At 44.0% G+C, this 20,637-nt stretch overlaps 1 protein-coding gene across 2 annotated transcripts in view; it reads right to left on the minus strand.

The window, feature by feature from the left end:
• The window catches only part of LOC124116892 (probable ATP-dependent RNA helicase DDX10), a 90,209-nt gene that overhangs the window by 68,819 nt on the left and 753 nt on the right, over positions 1-20,637 (minus strand). For both annotated transcript variants that reach the window (XM_048383814.1, XM_048383813.1), the window contains exons 2-6: positions 18,576-18,636; positions 17,217-17,347; positions 13,886-14,044; positions 8,901-9,021; positions 3,761-3,875 (exon numbers count right to left, since the gene is read on the minus strand). In XM_048383814.1, coding sequence (XP_048239771.1) covers positions 3,761-3,875; positions 8,901-9,021; positions 13,886-14,044; positions 17,217-17,347; positions 18,576-18,636 — 587 coding nt within the window. The remainder of the gene's footprint in view (positions 1-3,760; positions 3,876-8,900; positions 9,022-13,885; positions 14,045-17,216; positions 17,348-18,575; positions 18,637-20,637) is intronic.

The following is a 20,637-nucleotide window of genomic DNA, read 5'->3' on the forward strand; positions in this document are numbered from 1 at the left end:
CTGAGACTGAAGCCACAGTTCTGGGAGGGGCTGAGTGGGAGGTGACTGAAGCTTGCTCTGAACCTGAAATTGATTGGTGAGAGGAGGATCGCCGTGGAGACCACCTGAACAAAGGAATGGAAGGAAGGTTCCCCCCCATCACTGCTGATCGCGGTGGTCCAAACTTGTGGGCAAGATCGGAGCCCAAGACTGTTGAGGGATCGAACCAGGGTCCACTTGCACAAAGCGATCATAGCGCTACAATTATTGTAAATCCTTAAGATCGCGATCATTGAATGAATCTACAAATAAATACAAGCTAAAGCAAATCATACATGTTTAAATCTAAAATCAAATGGGACGGGGACGAGCGGTTAAATATCAGAATTTAAAAGAAAAAAATACAAGTATTCATCAAACAAGCAAATATATATGATGAAACATTTGCATTTTTGGCAAAATATCCCATAAATAGCAAAAATAAAATTCACACTTTTAAAAAAAACAACAAGCATACAGTCGACGAAGTCATCTATATCCCACGCCATTTTAACACGTTATGGTCCCAAACCAGGTAACTGACCCAACATTTCTCTTAGGCCCTGTCAAAATAGCTGCAATGGAAATTCTAAGATAAACATTTATAAAACTCCTTAATATCAAATGGCACCAGTTTAATATGTGTCTGGTAAACATGCAAAGTTTTGTAAGAAATTATTTAACGTTTTTTTAGTTACGCTCCGGAAACGAACAGCACCCTTATAGAACCTAAGTCCAACTTGTTGCCATGGAAACGTAAAAAATGAAAAGTTATAAAATTCTTAAATAGCAAAAGGCACCAGTTCAGCATGAGTCTGATAGACATGCAAGAAATAGAAATATTTAACGGTTTCTGAGTTATGCTCCGGAAACGATTTCGGGACGCACGCATGAACACACGCACGCACACATGCACACACGGACGGAACCCATTTCTATATCCCCTGCCAACTTCGTTGGGGCGGGGGATAAAAATTAATACTCAGTGAATATATAATTATAAACAATTGCTTTCTCGAAACATTATTCATTATTCTTATTTCCCGTCTATGCGTTTTTGAAAGTTCCCGTCTTTCTGTGTTATGAAATGGTAGTCATAACAAAACGAAAACATGAAGGATATATTTAGGATTTTACGAAAAGCTCCCCCAAACAGATGACGATCATGCATTTACACGTTATGGTTTTAGGAAATATTATTATTATTTATTTTAATTTTCATAATAATTGTGTTACTAAATAATGTATTTATTTGTATTTCAATACTTTGAATAAAAACATAAGTAGGTATTTCTCTTGTTGAAATAGAAAACAATTCCTAAATCACGACAGTATTAATGCCGACAAAAATATATGCCTTCATTCTAGTAATTGTTTCCTTCAAATAATTGGGACCTTTCTTGAAACTGCAAAGTGCGATGGAGGGAGGTACGTGTTGCTGTTACCAGTTCCACTTATTGTATGAGCAGCAAACTATGCGTGTTGGCAGACAACTGTAGAAAGGAGTCGAGTTAAAAATATTCGTACCTCCACCGTTGAAGATTTCAATCTTAGCTAAGACCGCGATCTTAACTCCAAGCCGTCTTACAATCGCGCTAAGATCAGTTTGTGCAAGTGGAATAGGACAATTGTATGGTGATTGTAAAGTTGATTGTAGCTGCCTAAGATCAATTGTAACTAAGATTGTTCTGTGCAAGTGGGCCCAGGAATCCGGTGATTTATGTGCTGAACGAGTACCAATTCGGGAGTGGTGACGTGCCTGATCTGAATCTGGTGGTGAACATCGAACCCTAGGTGGAGGATTACCACCGTAAGGTCGAGCAAGGGGTGGATGACGAAGCTGGGAACGATCATGGTCTGTAGAGGATCGGTAATCTGCAAATCCTGGAGGGCACGGGTATTGGTATCTCAGGTAGTACGCTGCATGGGTGTCATATTGTGAACACTCCTACTTGCCGGCTGGTGATGGTAATGCCGATCCTTAGAGCGGGAGCGCATATCCTGATCCTTAGCCCCCTATCTTCGATCCTGTGTAGCTTCTTTCTGACAATCCCGAGATAGACGATCAGGAGTATCCTGATGAGTAGCCTTGGAAAGAGCAGTCAGAATATTGTTCCTCCTATGATCGTGTAAGTGTGACAATTCTGAGAATGGGATCTTGAACGGAGGAGAGTAAAGTGCATTCACCGAACTTAAAGATGGGGTTGACTCAAGAACAGTGAGTAGCACAGACCAAACGAGACCGATGAGCAGTGAGATCGGGACGGTCACATCGTAATCTGTAATGGAGTGTATGGGCCTTTCAGAATGAACGGGCAAAGCAAATTTTGTTTTCTTAGATGATGATTTCCTGGACTCTTTAGACTTTGATCTGCGGTCTAGCATTCATCTGTGGTATCTCTGGATGTAGATACGGAAAGCAGAATCTTCTAAGGAATGACACTCTGTGCATCTAGATTCCAAATTACACTGGCCACAATAATGGCAGCACAACTTGTGCAGGTCTGATGTAAAATTAGTATGTCTGCATTTAGCACAGGTGTGAAGTGTGTCCTTCTTTCCCATGTTGTAGACTGTCTCAAACCGCAAATGTCTCTGAAAAAACAAAAATGTATTCTCTAGGTCCAAGCAATACATCAAAACACATGGTGGCAATTAGAAAGGTAATGAGTTGGTAGAGAGATGAATGTGGTCAAAGCGTGGAAGGTGACCGTGCACAAGAGCACATAATTGACCCAGTTGTTGGTCATAACCATAGAGATGCTGGTGTGTGTTCGGGCAAATGTTTTTGATTTAGAAGCTCGAAACAGGGTTCAAGCAAGTTTCCACAGAGGATCGAAGAAGAAAGAAGATTTGTATAAAGTGAGATAGGATAAGTTTAAAAATTATGGAATACTAAACTCACTCCCATGTAATACCAATTTTTATGGAACGAGTGAACAGTTCTGATATCTAGTATACTAGAACTATTCACGAGGCAGTGAGTTTAGTATTTAATTCATTATTTGCCGTTATAATTTCTATTTAAATATTTCACTGTCGTGTGTGAAAAGGCAGACACAGATTACTCCAATTGTGTTTAACAGAATAATACTTCAAACAAGTCAAAAGTTGATACTTATTAAATTAAAAAACAAACAAAGGCCCAGCCTCAGAATTCAGTGGTCCGTACCACAAAGCTATCGTAGCGTTAAAGTTATCGTAACTCCTATACTTTAACATAGACTTACGACTGTTGTTGTGCTACAATTGCGCTGCGTGAGTTGTGTTTAACACTGATTCTAACAGAAGAAGAACATAGTGCTTAATCCACACCGTGTATTGATGTATTGTAAATTGCAACCAGATGATACACTATGCCTAACCAGATATCAATTCATGGCTTAATCAGGTGTATTTTGTAATAACCTGTCCTGACACCTACTCAGGCTAGTGTTACCTTACTATCTCCTACTTGGGAGGACAACCCAAAGTGATGAAAGTGTTGGACATTTACACACAAGCATGGTTATGGTGCTGAAAAACATAGAAACATAATCAGGGCAAATCTGGGATAAGACCCCATGATCAGAGTGTCCTGGCATGTCCATTGGACAAAACTGTGCATAACTAGTGGCAGCACCTTAGATGACTGGGCCATGGTTGTCCCTGAGCCACCAGCAATATGTTTCGATACACGGGACAGACATATCATGACACCTCCACTCTTGGGTCCAAACCATGCAACTGTTTCTTAACCTACTTGGTCTGTGTGGCAGAGAAGAGAAGGGTTTGTCTTTCTGCAGGCAGATTCTCTATGATGGCATTCATGGTCTGAGCAAAACCCATGTCCAGAATTCGATCGGCTTCATCCAACACTGAAACATGAATGGTCAATGTCATTTCACAATGTACAAATGAAAAAACAAAGATCAGGACCACATTCACCAGAGTTAGTACAAGTCTGTCCCTAGTAGTACTGTGCCATGCTTCTCAGTTCTCAGCCCTTAAACACTCAACAGGACCACATTCACCAGAGTTAGTACAAGTCTGTCCCTAGTAGAACTGTGACCTGCTTCTCAGTTCTCAGCCCAACAACACTCAACAGGACCACATTCACCAGAGTTAGTACAAGTCTGTCCCTAGGAGTACTGTGCCATGCTTCTCAGTTCTCAGTCCCTAAACACTCAACAGGACCACATTCACCAGAGTTAGTACAAGTCTGTCCCTAGTAGTACTGTGCCATGCTTCTCAGTTCTCAGTCCCTAAACACTCAACAGGACCACATTCACCAGAGTTAGTACAAGTCTGTCCCTAGTAGTACTGTGCCCTGCTTCTCAGTTCTCAGCCCCTAAACACTCAACAGGACCACATTCACCAGAGTAAGTACAAGTCTGTCCCTAGTAGTACTGTGCCCTGCTTCTCAGTTCTCAGCCCCTAAACAATCAACAGGACCACATTCACCAGAGTTAGTACAAGTCTGTCCCTAGTAGTACTGTGCCATGCTTCTCAGTTCTCAGCCCAACAACACTCAACAGGACCATATTCACCAGAGTTAGTACAAGTCTGTCCCTAGGAGTACTGTGCCATGCTTCTCAGTTCTCAGCCCCTAAATACTCAACAGGACCACATTCACCAGAGTTAGTACAAGTCTGTCCCTAGTAGTACTGTGCCATGCTTCTCAGTTCTCAGTCCCTTAACACTCAACAGGACCACATTCACCAGAGTTAGTACAAGTCTGTCCCTAGTAGTACTGTGCCATGCTTCTCAGTTCTCAGCCCCTAAACACTCAACAGGACCACATTCACCAGAGTTAGTACAAGTCTGTCCCTAGTAGTACTGTGCCATGCTTCTCAGTTCTCAGCCCCTAAACACTCAACAGGACCACATTCACCAGAGTTAGTACAAGTCTGTCCCTAGTAGTACTGTGCCATGCTTCTCAGTTCTCAGCCCCTAAACACTCAACAGGACCACATTCACCAGAGTTAGTACAAGTCTGTCCCTAGTAGTACTGTGCCATGCTTCTCAGTTCTCAGCCCCTAAACACTCAACAGGACCACATTCACCAGAGTTAGTACAAGTCTGTCCCTAGTAGTACTGTGCCATGCTTCTCAGTTCTCAGCCCCTAAACACTCAACAGGACCACATTCACCAGAGTTAGTACAAGTCTGTCCCTAGTAGTACTGTGCCATGCTTCTCAGTTCTCAGCCCCTAAACACTCAACAGGACCACATTCACCAGAGTTAGTACAAGTCTGTCCCTAGTAGTACTGTGCCATGCTTCTCAGTTCTCAGCCCCTAAACACTCAACAGGACCACATTCACCAGAGTTAGTACAAGTCTGTCCCTAGTAGTACTGTGCCATGCTTCTCAGTTCTCAGCCCCTAAACACTCAACAGGACCACATTCACCAGAGTTAGTACAAGTCTGTCCCTAGTAGTACTGTGCCATGCTTCTCAGTTCTCAGCCCTAAACACTCAACAGGACCACATTCACCAGAGTAAGTACAAGTCTGTCCCTAGTAGTACTGTGCCCTGCTTCTCAGTTCTCAGCCCCTAAACACTCAACAGGACCACATTCACCAGAGTTAGTACAAGTCTGTCCCTAGTAGTACTGTGCCATGCTTCTCAGTTCTCAGCCCCTAAACACTCAACAGGACCATATTCACCAGAGTTAGTACAAGTCTGTCCCTAGGAGTACTGTGCCATGCTTCTCAGTTCTCAGCCCCTAAACACTCAACAGGACCACATTCACCAGAGTTAGTACAAGTCTGTCCCTAGTAGTACTGTGCCATGCTTCTCAGTTCTCAGCCCCTAAACACTCAACAGGACCACATTCACCAGAGTTAGTACAAGTCTGTCCCTAGTAGTACTGTGCCATGCTTCTCAGTTCTCAGTCCCTAAACACTCAACAGGACCACATTCACCAGAGTTAGTACAAGTCTGTCCCTAGTAGTAATGTGCCATGCTTCTCAGTTCTCAGCCCCTAAACACTCAACAGGACCACATTCACCAGAGTTAGTATAAGTCTGTCCCTAGGAGTACTGTGCCATGCTTCTCAGTTCTCAGCCCCTAAACACTCAACAGGACCACATTCACCAGAGTTAGTACAAGTCTGTCCCTAGTAGTACTGTGCCATGCTTCTCAGTTCTCAGCCCCTAAACACTCAACAGGACCACATTCACTAGAGTTAGTACAAGTCTGTCGTCCCTAGTAGTACTGTGCCATGCTTCTCAGTTGTCAGCCCTAAACACTCAACAGGACCACATTCACCAGAGTTAGTACAAGTCTGTCCCTAGTAGTACTGTGCCATGCTTCTCAGTTCTCAGCCCCTAAACACTCAACAGGACCACATTCACTAGAGTTAGTACAAGTCTGTCGTCCCTAGTAGTACTGTGCCATGCTTCTCAGTTGTCAGCCCCTAAACACTCAACAGGACCACATTCACCAGAGTTAGTACAAGTCTGTCCCTAGTAGTACTGTGCCATGCTTCTCAGTTCTCAGCCCCTAAACACTCAACAGGACCACATTCACCAGAGTTAGTACAAGTCTGTCCCTAGTAGTACTGTGCCATGCTTCTCAGTTCTCAGTCCCTAAACACTCAACAGGACCACATTCACCAGAGTTAGTACAAGTCTGTCCCTAGTAGTACTGTGCCCTGCTTCTCAGTTCTCAGTCCCTAAACACTCAACAGGACCACATTCACCAGAGTTAGTACAAGTCTGTCCCTAGTAGTACTGTGCCATGCTTCTCAGTTCTCAGCCCTAAACACTCAACAGGACCACATTCACCAGAGTTAGTACAAGTCTGTCCCTAGTAGTACTGTGCCATGCTTCTCAGTTCTCAGTCCCTAAACACTCAACAGGACCACATTCACCAGAGTTAGTACAAGTCTGTCCCTAGTAGTACTGTGCCATGCTTCTCAGTTCTCAGCCCCTAAACACTCAACAGGACCACATTCACCAGAGTTAGTACAAGTCTGTCCCTAGTAGTACTGTGCCATGCTTCTCAGTTCTCAGCCCTAAACACTCAACAGGACCACATTCACCAGAGTTAGTACAAGTATGTCCCTAGTAGTACTGTGCCATGCTTCTCAGTTCTCAGCCCCTAAACACTCAACAGGACCACATTCACCAGAGTTAGTACAAGTCTGTCCCTAGTAGTACTGTGCCCTGCTTCTCAGTTCTCAGCCCTAAACACTCAACAGGACCACATTCACCAGAGTTAGTACAAGTCTGTCCCTAGTAGTACTGTGCCATGCTTCTCAGTTCTCAGCCCCTAAACACTCAACAGGACCACATTCACCAGAGTTAGTACAAGTCTGTCCCTAGTAGTACTGTGCCATGCTTCTCAGTTCTCAGTCCCTAAACAATCAACAGGACCACATTCACCAGAGTTAGTACAAGTCTGTCCCTAGTAGTACTGTGCCATGCTTCTCAGTTCTCAGCCCCTAAACACTCAACAGGACCACATTCACCAGAGTTAGTACAAGTCTGTCCCTAGTAGTACTGTGCCATGCTTCTCAGTTCTCAGTCCCTTAACACTCAACAGGACCACATTCACCAGAGTTAGTACAAGTCTGTCCCTAGTAGTACTGTGCCATGCTTCTCAGTTCTCAGCCCCTAAACACTCAACAGGACCACATTCACCAGAGTTAGTACAAGTCTGTCCCTAGTAGTACTGTGCCATGCTTCTCAGTTCTCAGCCCTAAACACTCAACAGGACCACATTCACCAGAGTTAGTACAAGTCTGTCCCTAGTAGTACTGTGCCATGCTTCTCAGTTGTCAGCCCCTAAACACTCAACAGGACCACATTCACCAGAGTTAGTACAAGTCTGTCCCTAGTAGTACTGTGCCATGCTTCTCAGTTCTCAGCCCCTAAACACTCAACAGGACCACATTCACCAGAGTTAGTACAAGTCTGTCCCTAGTAGTACTGTGCCATGCTTCTCAGTTCCTAAACACTCAACAGGACCACATTCACCAGAGTTAGTACAAGTCTGTCCCTAGTAGTACTGTGCCATGCTTCTCAGTTCTCAGCCCCTAAACACTCAACAGGACCACATTCACCAGAGTTAGTACAAGTCTGTCCCTAGTAGTACTGTGCCATGCTTCTCAGTTCTCAATCCCTAAACACTCAACAGGACCACATTCACCAGAGTTAGTACAAGTCTGTCCCTAGGAGTACTGTGCCCTGCTTCTCAGTTCTCAGCCCCTAAACACTCAACAGGACCACATTCACCAGAGTTAGTACAAGTCTGTCCCTAGGAGTACTGTGCCCTGCTTCTCAGTTGTCAGTCCCAAGACACTCATCAGTAGCATGTTCAACCTACTCCTTCACTTGATCCTCCCAAAGCATGGACATCATGCTACACTGTGCCTTCATCCAGTCTACATGGTCTACGTCTAGTCATTCCTACCATGTGTAAAATTAGGGCATTTTCCCAGTGAAACAAAGGGATTAACTGTCATATTGACAAACATCACAAGAATCACAAACTAAGTGATATTTTAATGAAAAAATCAAACTTGCTAGGACAGCCAACTTTCCCAAGCCTAGCCCCCAATAGATACACCCAGTGAAGATCAGTGTAAAAATTGGTCTACAGCAACTCATGTTTGCCATAACAGGTGACTAACGGGATCAGGCGGTCAGGCTCGCTGACTTGGTCGATGCATGTCATCGTATCCAAACTGCACAGAGTGATGCTCATGATGTCAATCACTGGATTGTCTGATCCAGACTCGATCATGTACAGACCGCCATCATGAAGCTGGAATATTGCTGAATACAGCGTTAAACAACAAACATCAATATACATCTTACTTGCTGAACATAGAGAGAAACAGAACAAAACCCTCAACATAGAACATTCTTTAGGGTTGTGAAGGTATTGAACTTACCTAGTATCTGCAGAGCATCTGCTGTAAAGTTGACAGTCTCATCCATGTGCTGCAGTAGTCGCCCTGGCGTACAGATCACGATATTCGTCTGGTTGATACGCTCAGACTCCTCCTTCAGATGCTGAAAGTAACAAACTTACACACTGTACTCATGGCAACTGTTACACTGTACTCATGGCAACTGTTACACTGTAATCATGACAACTGTTACACTGTACTCATTCCAACTGTTACACACTGTACTCATGGCAACTGTTACACACTGTACTCAAGGCAACTGTTACACACTGTACTCATGGCAACTGTTACACACTGTACTCATGGCAACTGTTACACACTGTACCCATGGCAACTGTTACACACTGTACTCACGGCAACTGTTACACTGTACTCATGGCAACTGTTACACTGTATTCATGGCAACTGTTAAACACTGTACTCATGGCAACTGTTACACACTGTACTCAAGGCAACTGTTACACACTGTACTCATGGCAACTGTTACACACTGTACTCATGGCAACTGTTACACACTGTACTCATGGCAACTGTTACACACTGTACTCATGGCAACTGTTACACACTGTACTCATGGCAACTGTTACACACTACTCATGGCAACTATTACACACTGTACTCATGGCAACTGTTACACACTGTACTCATTGCAACTGTTACACACTACTCATGGCAACTGTTACACACTGTACTCATGGCAACTATTACACACTACTCATGGCGTACTAGTGGCAACTCAGATCCAGACTACCCGTGGCAATTCGCACGCTGCAAACTAGTGGCAACTAACATCCAAACTACTCGTGGCAACTCACACGCTGCATACTAGTGGCAACTCACATCCAGACTACTCGTTGCATCTCACACGCTGTGTACTAGTGGCAACTCAAATCCAGACTACTCATGGCAAATCGCACGCTGTGTACTAGTGGCTACTCACATCCAGACTACTCGTGGCTACTCACATCCAGACTACTCGTTGCATCTCACACGCTGTGTACTAGTGGCAACTCAAATCCAGACTACTCTTGGCAACTCACACGCTGTGTACTAGTGGCTACTCACATCCAGACTACTTGTGGCTACTCACATCCAGACTACTCATGGCAACTCACACGCTGTGTACTAGCGGCAACTAACATCCAGACTACTCATGGCAACTCACATCCAGACTACTCGTGGCAACTCACATCCAGACTACTCATGGCTACTCACATCCAGACTACTCGTGGCAACTCACATCCAGACTACTCATGGCTACTCACATCCAGACTACTCATGGCAACTCACATCCAGACTACTCGTGGCAACTCACATCCAGACTACTCATGGCTACTCACATCCAGACTACTCATGGCAACTCACACGCTGTGTACTAGTGGCTACTCACATCCAGACTACTCGTGGCTACTCACATCCAGACTACTCGTGGCTACTCACATCCAGACTACTCATGGCAACTCACACGCTGTGTACTAGTGGCAACTAACATCCAGACTACTCGTGGCAACTCACACGCTGTGTACAAGTGGCAACTAACATCCAGACTACTCCTGGCTACTCACATCCAGACTACTCTTGGCAACTCACACGCTGTGTACTAGTGCTAACTAACATCCAGACTACTTGTGGCAACTAACATCCAGACTACTCGTGGCAACTCGCACGCTGTGTACTAGTGGCAACTCACATCCAGACTACTCATGGCAACTCACACGCTGTGTACTTGCGGCAACTAACATTCAGACTACTCATGGCAACTCACACGCTGTAAACTAGTGGTAACTCACATCCAGACTACTTGTGGCTACTCACACGCTGTGTACTAGTGGCAACTCACATCCAGACTACTTGTGGCATCTCACATGCTGTGTACTAGTGGCAACTCACATCCAGACTTCTCGTGGCATCTCACACGCTGTGTACTAGTGGCAACTCACATCCAGACTACTCGTGGCAACTCACATCCAGACTACTCATGGCAACGCACACGCTGTGTACTAGTGGCTATTTACATCCAGACTACTCGTGGCAACTCACACGCTGTGTACTAGTGGCAACTCACACGCTGTGTACTAGTGGCAACTCACATCCAGACTACTCGTGGCAACTCACATCCGGACTACTCTTGGCAACGCACACGCTGTGTACTAGTGGCTATTTACATCCAGACTACTCGTGGCAACTCACACGCTGTGTACTAGTGGCAACTCACATCCAGACTACTCGTGGCAACTCACATCCAGACTACTCGTGGCAACTCACACGCTGTGTACTAGTGGCAACTCACATCCAGACTACTCGTGGCAACTCACACACTGTGTACTAGTGGCTACTCACATCCAGACTACTCGTGGCTACTCACATCCAGACTACTCATGGCAACTCACGCGCTGTGTACTAGCGGCAACTAACATCCAGACTACTCTTGGCAACTCACACGCTGTGTACTAGTGGCTACTCACATCCAGAATAATCTTGGCAACTCACATCCAGATTACTCATGGCAACTCACACGCTGTGTACTAGTGGCTATTTACATCCAGACTACTCGTGGCAACTCACACGCTGTGTACTAGTGGCTATTTACATCCAGACTACTCGTGGCAACTCACACGCTGTGTACTAGTGGCAACTCACATCCAGACTACTCGTGGCAACTCACATCCAGACTACTCGTGGCAACTCACACGCTGTGTACTAGTGGCAACTCAAATCCAGACTACTCGTGGCAACTCACACACTGTGTACTAGTGGCTACTCACATCCAGACTACTCGTGGCTACTCACATCCAGACTACTCATGGCAACTTACGCGCTGTGTACTAGCGGCAACTAACATCCAGACTACTCATGGCAACTCACACGCTGTGTACTAGTGGCTACTCACATCCAGACTACTCGTGGCTACTCACATCCAGACTACTCGTGGCTACTCACATCCAGACTACTCATGGCAACTCACACGCTGTGTACTAGTGGCAACTAACATCCAGACTACTCATGGCTACTCACATCCAGACTACTCTTGGCAACTCACATCCAGACTACTCATGGCAACTCACATCCAGACTACTCTTGGCAACTCACATCCAGACTACTCTTGGCAACTCACATGCTGTGTACTAGTGCTAACTAACATCCAGACTACTTGTGGCAACTATCATCCAGACTACTCGTGGCAACGCGCACGCTGTGTACTAGTGGCAACTCACATCCAGACTACTCGTGCCACTCACACGCTGTGTACTTGCGGCAACTAACATTCAGACTACTCGTGGCAACTCACACGCTGTGTACTAGCGGCAACTAACATCCAGACTACTCGTGGCAACTCACACGCTGTGGACTAGCGGCAACTCACATCCAGACTACTTGTGGCTACTCACACGCTGTGTACTAGTGGCAACTCACATCCAGACTACTCGTGGCATCTCACACGCTGTGTACTAGCGGCAACTAACATCCAGACTACTTGTGGCAACTCGCACGCTGCATACTAGTGGCAACTCACATCCAGACTACTTGTGTTGCATCTCGCTCGCTGTGTACTAGTGGCAACTCACATCCAGACTACTCGTGGCAACTCACACGCTGTGTACTAGTGGCTATTTACATCCAGACTACTCGTGGCAACTCACACGCTGTGTACTAGTGGCAACTCACATCCAGACTACTCGTGGCAACTCACATCCAGACTACTCGTGGCAACTCACACGCTGTGTACTAGTGGCAACTCAAATCCAGACTACTCGTGGCAACTCACACACTGTGTACTAGTGGCTACTCACATCCAGACTACTCGTGGCTACTCACATCCAGACTACTCATGGCAACTTACGCGCTGTGTACTAGCGGCAACTAACATCCAGACTACTCATGGCAACTCACACGCTGTGTACTAGTGGCTACTCACATCCAGACTACTCGTGGCTACTCACATCCAGACTACTCGTGGCTACTCACATCCAGACTACTCATGGCAACTCACACGCTGTGTACTAGTGGCAACTAACATCCAGACTACTCATGGCTACTCACATCCAGACTACTCTTGGCAACTCACATCCAGACTACTCATGGCAACTCACATCCAGACTACTCTTGGCAACTCACATCCAGACTACTCTTGGCAACTCACATGCTGTGTACTAGTGCTAACTAACATCCAGACTACTTGTGGCAACTATCATCCAGACTACTCGTGGCAACGCGCACGCTGTGTACTAGTGGCAACTCACATCCAGACTACTCGTGCCACTCACACGCTGTGTACTTGCGGCAACTAACATTCAGACTACTCGTGGCAACTCACACGCTGTGTACTAGCGGCAACTAACATCCAGACTACTCGTGGCAACTCACACGCTGTGGACTAGCGGCAACTCACATCCAGACTTCTTGTGGCTACTCACACGCTGTGTACTAGTGGCAACTCACATCCAGACTACTCGTGGCAACTCACACGCTGTGTACTAGCGGCAACTAACATCCAGACTACTTGTGGCAACTCGCACGCTGCATACTAGTGGCAACTCACATCCAGACTACTTGTGTTGCATCTCGCTCGCTGTGTACTAGTGGCAACTCACATCCAGACTACTCGTGGCAACTCACATCCGGACTACTCGTGGCACCTTCAATGACTGGGACACAAGAGTGCCCCACATGCATGACAATCAAAGGACACACCTCTCCAACACAATCATCGACTTGATTGTTTCATTGCTGCATGCAAACATATTCTCTCAATCATGCACACTCTATCATGTCCATGTATAATATTGAAATGTAAAATATGATGGGAAATATGTGTGAAACTCATGATACTGCAAGTTTCAATTTGAGATGAGTTTTAAAACCTGAATAAACTTTACAATTTCTCTGACACTAAAAAGATTCACAGTTGATTAAGCAAAACATAGCTTCAATATCTGGAACATATGTGAACAAACTATCTCCCTTACCTTGCCACCAATAACAAGACCAGCTGAGAAGTCATGTAACTTGCCAATCTTCCGGAGCACCTCGAAAGTCTGGTATGCCAGCTCCCGTGTAGGGGAGATAATCAAGGCTCCCATCCCATCCATGGAACTCCATTTCTGTCTGTACAGGCACTCCAACACCTACAAACAGAACATCCCTCCATCAGAGTCACCTCTGTCTATACAGACACTCCAACACCTACAAACAGAACATCCCTCCATCAGAGTCACCTCTGTCTATACAGACACTCCAACACCTACAAACAGAACATCCCTCCATCAGAGTCACCTCTGTCTATACAGACACTCCAACACCTACAAACAGAACATCCCTCCATCAGAGTCACCTCTGTCTATACAGACACTCCAACACCTACAAACAGAACATCCCTCCATCAGAGTCATCTCTGTCTATACAGGCACTCCAACACCTACAAACAGAACATCCCTCCATCAGAGTCACCTCTGTCTATACAGGCACTCCAACACCTACAAACAGAACATCCCTCCATCAGAGTCACCTCTGTCTATACAGACACTCCAACACCTACAAACAGAACATCCCTCCATCAGAGTCATCTCTGTCTATACAGGCACTCCAACACCTACAAACAGAACATCCCTCCATCAGAGTCATCTCTGTCTATACAGGCACTCCAACACCTACAAACAGAACATACCTCCATCAGAGTCACCTCTGTCTATACAGACACTCCAACACCTACAAACAGAACATCCCTCCATCAGAGTCACCTCTGTCTATACAGGCACTCCAACACCTACAAACAGAACATCCCTCCATCAGAGTCACCTCTGTCTATACAGACACTCCAACACCTACAAACAGAACATCCCTCCATCAGAGTCATCTCTGTCTATACAGGCACTCCAACACCTACAAACAGAACATCCCTCCATCAGAGTCACTTCTGTCTATACGGACACTCCAACACCTACAAACAGAACATCCCTCCATCAGAGTCACCTCTGTCTATACAGACACTCCAACACCTACAAACAGAACATCCCTCCATCAGAGTCATCTCTGTCTATACAGACACTCCAACACCTACAAACAGAACATCCCTCCATCAGAGTCACCTCTGTCTATACAGACACTCCAACACCTACAAACAGAACATCCCTCCATCAGAGTCATCTCTGTCTATACAGGCACTCCAACACCTACAAACAGAACATCCCTCCATCAGAGTCACCTCTGTCTATACAGACACTCCAACACCTACAAACAGAACATCCCTCCATCAGAGTCATCTCTGTCTATACAGACACTCCAACACTTTCAAACAGAACATCCCTCCATCAGAGTCACCTCTGTCTATACAGACACTCCAACACCTACAAACAGAACATCCCTCCATCAGAGTCACCTCTGTCTATACAGACACTCCAACACCTACAAACAGAACATCCCTCCATCAGAGTCATCTCTGTCTATACAGGCACTCCAACACTTTCAAACAGAACATCCCTCCATCAGAGTCACCTCTGTCTATACAGGCACTCCAACACTTTCAAACAGAACATCCCTTCAGCAAAGTCATTTATGCAAAATGCACAAGAGGTCGGCTGTTCACAGTAGTTTGATGTCAACACTGTCATGCATATTACATGTATAATGAAAATAAATGTGGGGCACAGAAACCTCTAGTATGAGGGTCTTGTAAGGGGTTGTTACAAAACAGCAGTCGTTAAATTTGGGGCCTTTTGTCACTTGTCAGTATATTTTTGGCTCAGTCAGTACAAATACCATTTAAACAGAAGACCAGCTGTCAAGTTGACTCTAAAAGTCTGTCTGTCGGGACACATGGGGCCAGCTGGTTCTGCTTTCATTTCATTACTGTAGTTCATGTTTTGCAAACACCAAATTTTGTTGTGTCGTTGGATCCAGTTACATAGTACTTTCATGAGACCTTGATGAGCGTCAAAAATGCACAGAAAGTACTGTTGTCCAGATATACAAGTACTACAGATGTGAAGAGCATGCAACTTACAGGTGGGAGATATTCTGCTGGACTACAAGTACTACAGATGTGAAGAGCATGCAACTTACAGGTGGGAGATATTCTGCTGGACTACAAGTACTACAGATGTAAAGAGCATGCAACTTACAGGTGAGAGATATTCTGCTGGACTACAAGTACTACAGATGTAAAGAGCATGCAACTTACAGGTGGGAGATATTCTGCTGGACTACAAGTACTACAGATGTAAAGAGCATGCAACTTACAGGTGGGAGATATTCTGCTGGACTACAAGTACTACAGATGTAAAGAGCATGCAACTTACAGGTGGGAGATATTCTGCTGGACTACAAGTACTACAGATGTAAAGAGCATGCAACTTACAGGTAGGAGATATTCTGCTGGACTACAAGTACTACAGATGTGAAGAGCATGCAACTTACAGGTAGGAGATATTCTGCTGGACTACTAGTACTACAGATGTGAAAAGCATGCAACTTACAGGTAGGAGATATTCTGCTGGACTACTAGTACTACAGATGTGAAGAGCATGCAACTTACAGGTAGGAGATATTCTGCTGGACTACTAGTACTACAGATGTGAAGAGCATGCAACTTACAGGTGGGAGATATTCTGCTGGACTACAAGTACTACAGATGTAAAGAGCATGCAACTTACAGGTGGGAGATATTCTGCTGGACTACAAGTACTACAGATGTAAAGAGCATGCAACTTACAGGTAGGAGATATTCTGCTGGACTACAAGTACTACAGATGTAAAGAGCATGCAACTTACAGGTGGGAGATATTCTGCTGGACTACAAGTACTACAGATGTAAAGAGCATGCAACTTACAGGTAGGAGATATTCTGCTGGACTACAAGTACTACAGATGTAAAGAGCATGCAACTTACAGGTGGGAGATATTCTGCTGGACTACAAGTACTACAGATGTAAAGAGCATGCAACTTACAGGTGGGAGATATTCTGCTGGACTACAAGTACTACAGATGTAAAGAGCATGCAACTTACAGGTAGGAGATATTCTGCTGGACTACAAGTACTACAGATGTAAAGAGCATGCAACTTACAGGTGGGATATATTCTGCTGGACTACAAGTACTACAGATGTGAAGAGCATGCAACTCACAGGTGGGAGATATTCTGCTGGACTACTAGTACTACAGATGTAAAGAGCATGCAACTTACAGGTAGGAGATATTCTGCTGGACTACTAGTACTACAGATGTGAAGAGCATGCAACTTACAGGTGGGAGATATTCTGCTGGACTACTAGTACTACAGATGTAAAGAGCATGCAACTTACAGGTAGGAGAAATGCCAAGGTTTTCCCTGATCCTGTCTGGGCTGCCCCTAAGATGTCCAGTCCTTGGAGGGCGAGGCCGATGGATTCCCGCTGGATTTCTGTGGGGGATGTATACTTGGCGTGATCCAAACCTAAAGCAGGGATGTACATTGGGTGAACATCACTCAAATACTGTCATCATCATACATTACAAGGTATCACAAGTGCAAAATAGATTTCCAATTTGGTTTTGGACTTGATCCAGGCTCTATTTGACAGGAAAGAAAATCAGAAGATGATGTAACTTATGTTTCAACAATAAACATATTTCAACATTATGAACAAATCCAAACTATTCTCTTGTAGTCGATGCTTTGAATGTGCTAAATAACACAGAGTGCAAGGACATGATATTCCTGTTGAAATCTAATTATGATTGTTGTGACAATGTACATGTACCTAACGTAGATTGTTGTTTAATGCCTACACGAAGCATGGTAATCAGAGAACATGTTGCACTTGCAGTGAAAAAAATGAAAAATTTAAAAATCAAAATACATCATAAACAGTACAGTAAACTATGTTTATAACAAACATGCTTACAATGAACTGACAGATATACAACAAACTTTTCTTTTGTTCCCGGCCATTTGCTGTATATTTTATCATATAACATTGATGATATAACACACACACTCATAACGAAATAATGGACATAGCGAACTCACTTTGTGGTCATGTATGTACTCTATCAACAACAATGATTACCGGTATTTTAATAACAAACTGTTACGAGTCACCAATCAGCCTATGAAAATATCCATGGCCAAGCGCTGCTGTTCAAAGCGGCAATAAACAATTGAAGGCAAGTTATTAACTGGCTTACAAACTGACACTCCTCGAATGACACCCTCAATTAATAACAGTAAAACAGTGATTAGGCTACAGCCTTTGAAATCGGTATATTATGTCTATAAAATGCGACGACCAGAGTGAGGAAACGTGACTTGAACCAAGAACTCTGACAGTCGAAATGCTTTTAACAAACTATGGTTATAACAAACAATATTAGTAGTCCATTGAGTTGTTTATAACTATACCTAACTGTATTTATGTTAAATTGGTTTGGCACAGTATTTGTTATTGGAATTATGTAGTACTTTCAACTCAATGCTTTTGCATATTGGAAAAAACATGTTGTCCTTAGTTCAGGGGCATTTAAAAGTAATAACAAACCTCAACTGGGAAGCTAAGCCAACTTTTACTGTAGACTTGGGATCAATTTTCCACCTTTGAGAAATCCTATATAGACCCTGTCAGGTGTGACTGACAGTCCAACAAACTGGATCCATTGTTACTTACACCTCTAGTTGGGCTTACCTTTCAGTGTCCTTTCACACAATGGCAGATCAGCAAAGGTCTCAATATTTCCAGGAACAATCTTAAATCAAAAACAATCAAACGTGTGACTGTTAAATACAACAAAACTGACAACAGCATCCATCTTATGAAAGCTTACACCATCATAGCAATACCAACAAGATGAGTGAATCACACAATCTGCTTTCTGTATATTGCTGTGTTGTATGTTTCTGCAAACACAAACTCTTCAACACCACAAGAATCTGAAGCAAGACATTTAGGATACAGACTAAACATGAGACCAATTCAACATGTTCAAAGTCAGTGTAGAATGAATGTACCATGTATAAAGCCAGTCCTAATATCTAGCTTTTGTACTGTACAGTTAAATTGTGACCTGACAATTAACCTTGTATGACTACGCATGAGTTCCGCCCATTGGTGTGTACCATTGTGAAGAAAGGGGTAGTGGGTGGTCCGCAACAAGTAGAATGATGGATATGTGCATGTCTCAGCTAACAATTCTGGAATTGACTTGTCACACCAACCTCTTAATAGTCTTATTAGCGACACGTGTGTGCACGTGAGAGTAGTCAATTTCATTGTCATGACCTGCACGTGCACAACATGCTTACACCCTCTCTACCTGTTAGAAACCAAATATGTTTGCCCAACTTCTGTGCACTGCCTATTTATCTCAAGCGTGTTTGGTGAGTTGGTTCAACTTACCCTGGATTACAAGTAGTTGTTTTACCACAAGGATACATGTTTCTGTCCTAACCTAATATCACTGATCAGCAGTCTGTGCCGACCTCATTAGTATTTAAATCTATCTGTAGCTGCTGTGGTATTACTGGCATGATAAACTAAACTAAACTAGACTTTGGGACTTTCATTTTGGTGGAAACCTTGGTGGCTGAGTGTGGCTAGAATTTCTACTTTACTCAGAAAGTGTTATCCTAAATATAACATTTGTTACATTTGACAACTTACTAAATGGCATTTCAGCCATGGGAGCCGTGTCAATTTACACTTGTCAGAGGGGTACACAAAGTATGTGATCTAGACTACCAGTTGTTTGACTTTCATGTTTGTGGAAGCCTCAGTGGCTGAGTGGGTAAGATCGCTGACTTTGTGTGCTGGCGACTAGGTGCCTCACTCGGGCAGTGTTGGTTCGAATCCCGGACGGGACTCAACCCCACAAAACGTACTAGAATCTGTACTTTACTAAGAAAGCGTTATCCCAAATGAAACATTTGTTACATGATAAACTAGTTGACAAAAGCAGCACAACTAGTAAATAGTGTTATGGATAAGCAAGTGGGGATGTATATTTTTCGAAATTGGTTGCATCCATTGACTGATGAGATAATGATGGAAAACATTTCTTATTCCTAACAGTGATTAACATATATGTGAATATGATACCAGAGATTGTACAATACCTTATTTGAATAATTAAAAGATGTGCATTTGCTTAAATCAAAGTTAGTAAAACTTTAAATTCTGAATACTTCAGAAATAATACGAAAAAAGTCTGTGCACTGTTCTGACTCGGGTTCTGATTAAAGATGTATGATCTCATATTGCAGGTCTCTAGTTAAGCGTCTGGATGCCTTGGAGAGGTTAGCGACAGTTTTGTCTCTATTGTGGCAGATGTCAGCACAAGTGGTCCTGAATTGTAGGTAGAATGAATGTTTGTTTCTCCTACCGGTACATATTGTTTACCACATTTTGAACAGTTGAGTAGGTAGACTCTTACAGCTGAGGTGTGTATAGCACTTGTATTTCTTACCAGTAATATGGCTGCTGAACATGTTTCTAGACTTAACATTCATAAAAACTTTCCAAGCTTGTTTTTGACAACTGTCATCAATATTTTTAGCTGATTTTGGCACTTATTTGTGGTTTTCGGTAGTGGGGATGTTATGGCAGCATTCATGAGGATATCTCCTCTCGTGCAATTCTGATGGTATGCTGTAATGTGTAGGACCAGGCAGGTTTTGCTGCAGGCATCCGACCCAGTGAGGTGCCAAGAGTTTTTCATCATGAAGCTGACCAGAAGTGCAGTGGGATTGTA

Source organism: Haliotis rufescens, unplaced genomic scaffold (assembly GCF_023055435.1).
Source record: "Haliotis rufescens isolate VD_foot unplaced genomic scaffold, xgHalRufe1.0.p SCAF_5, whole genome shotgun sequence".
NCBI classification, from domain to species: Eukaryota; Metazoa; Mollusca; class Gastropoda; order Lepetellida; family Haliotidae; genus Haliotis; species Haliotis rufescens.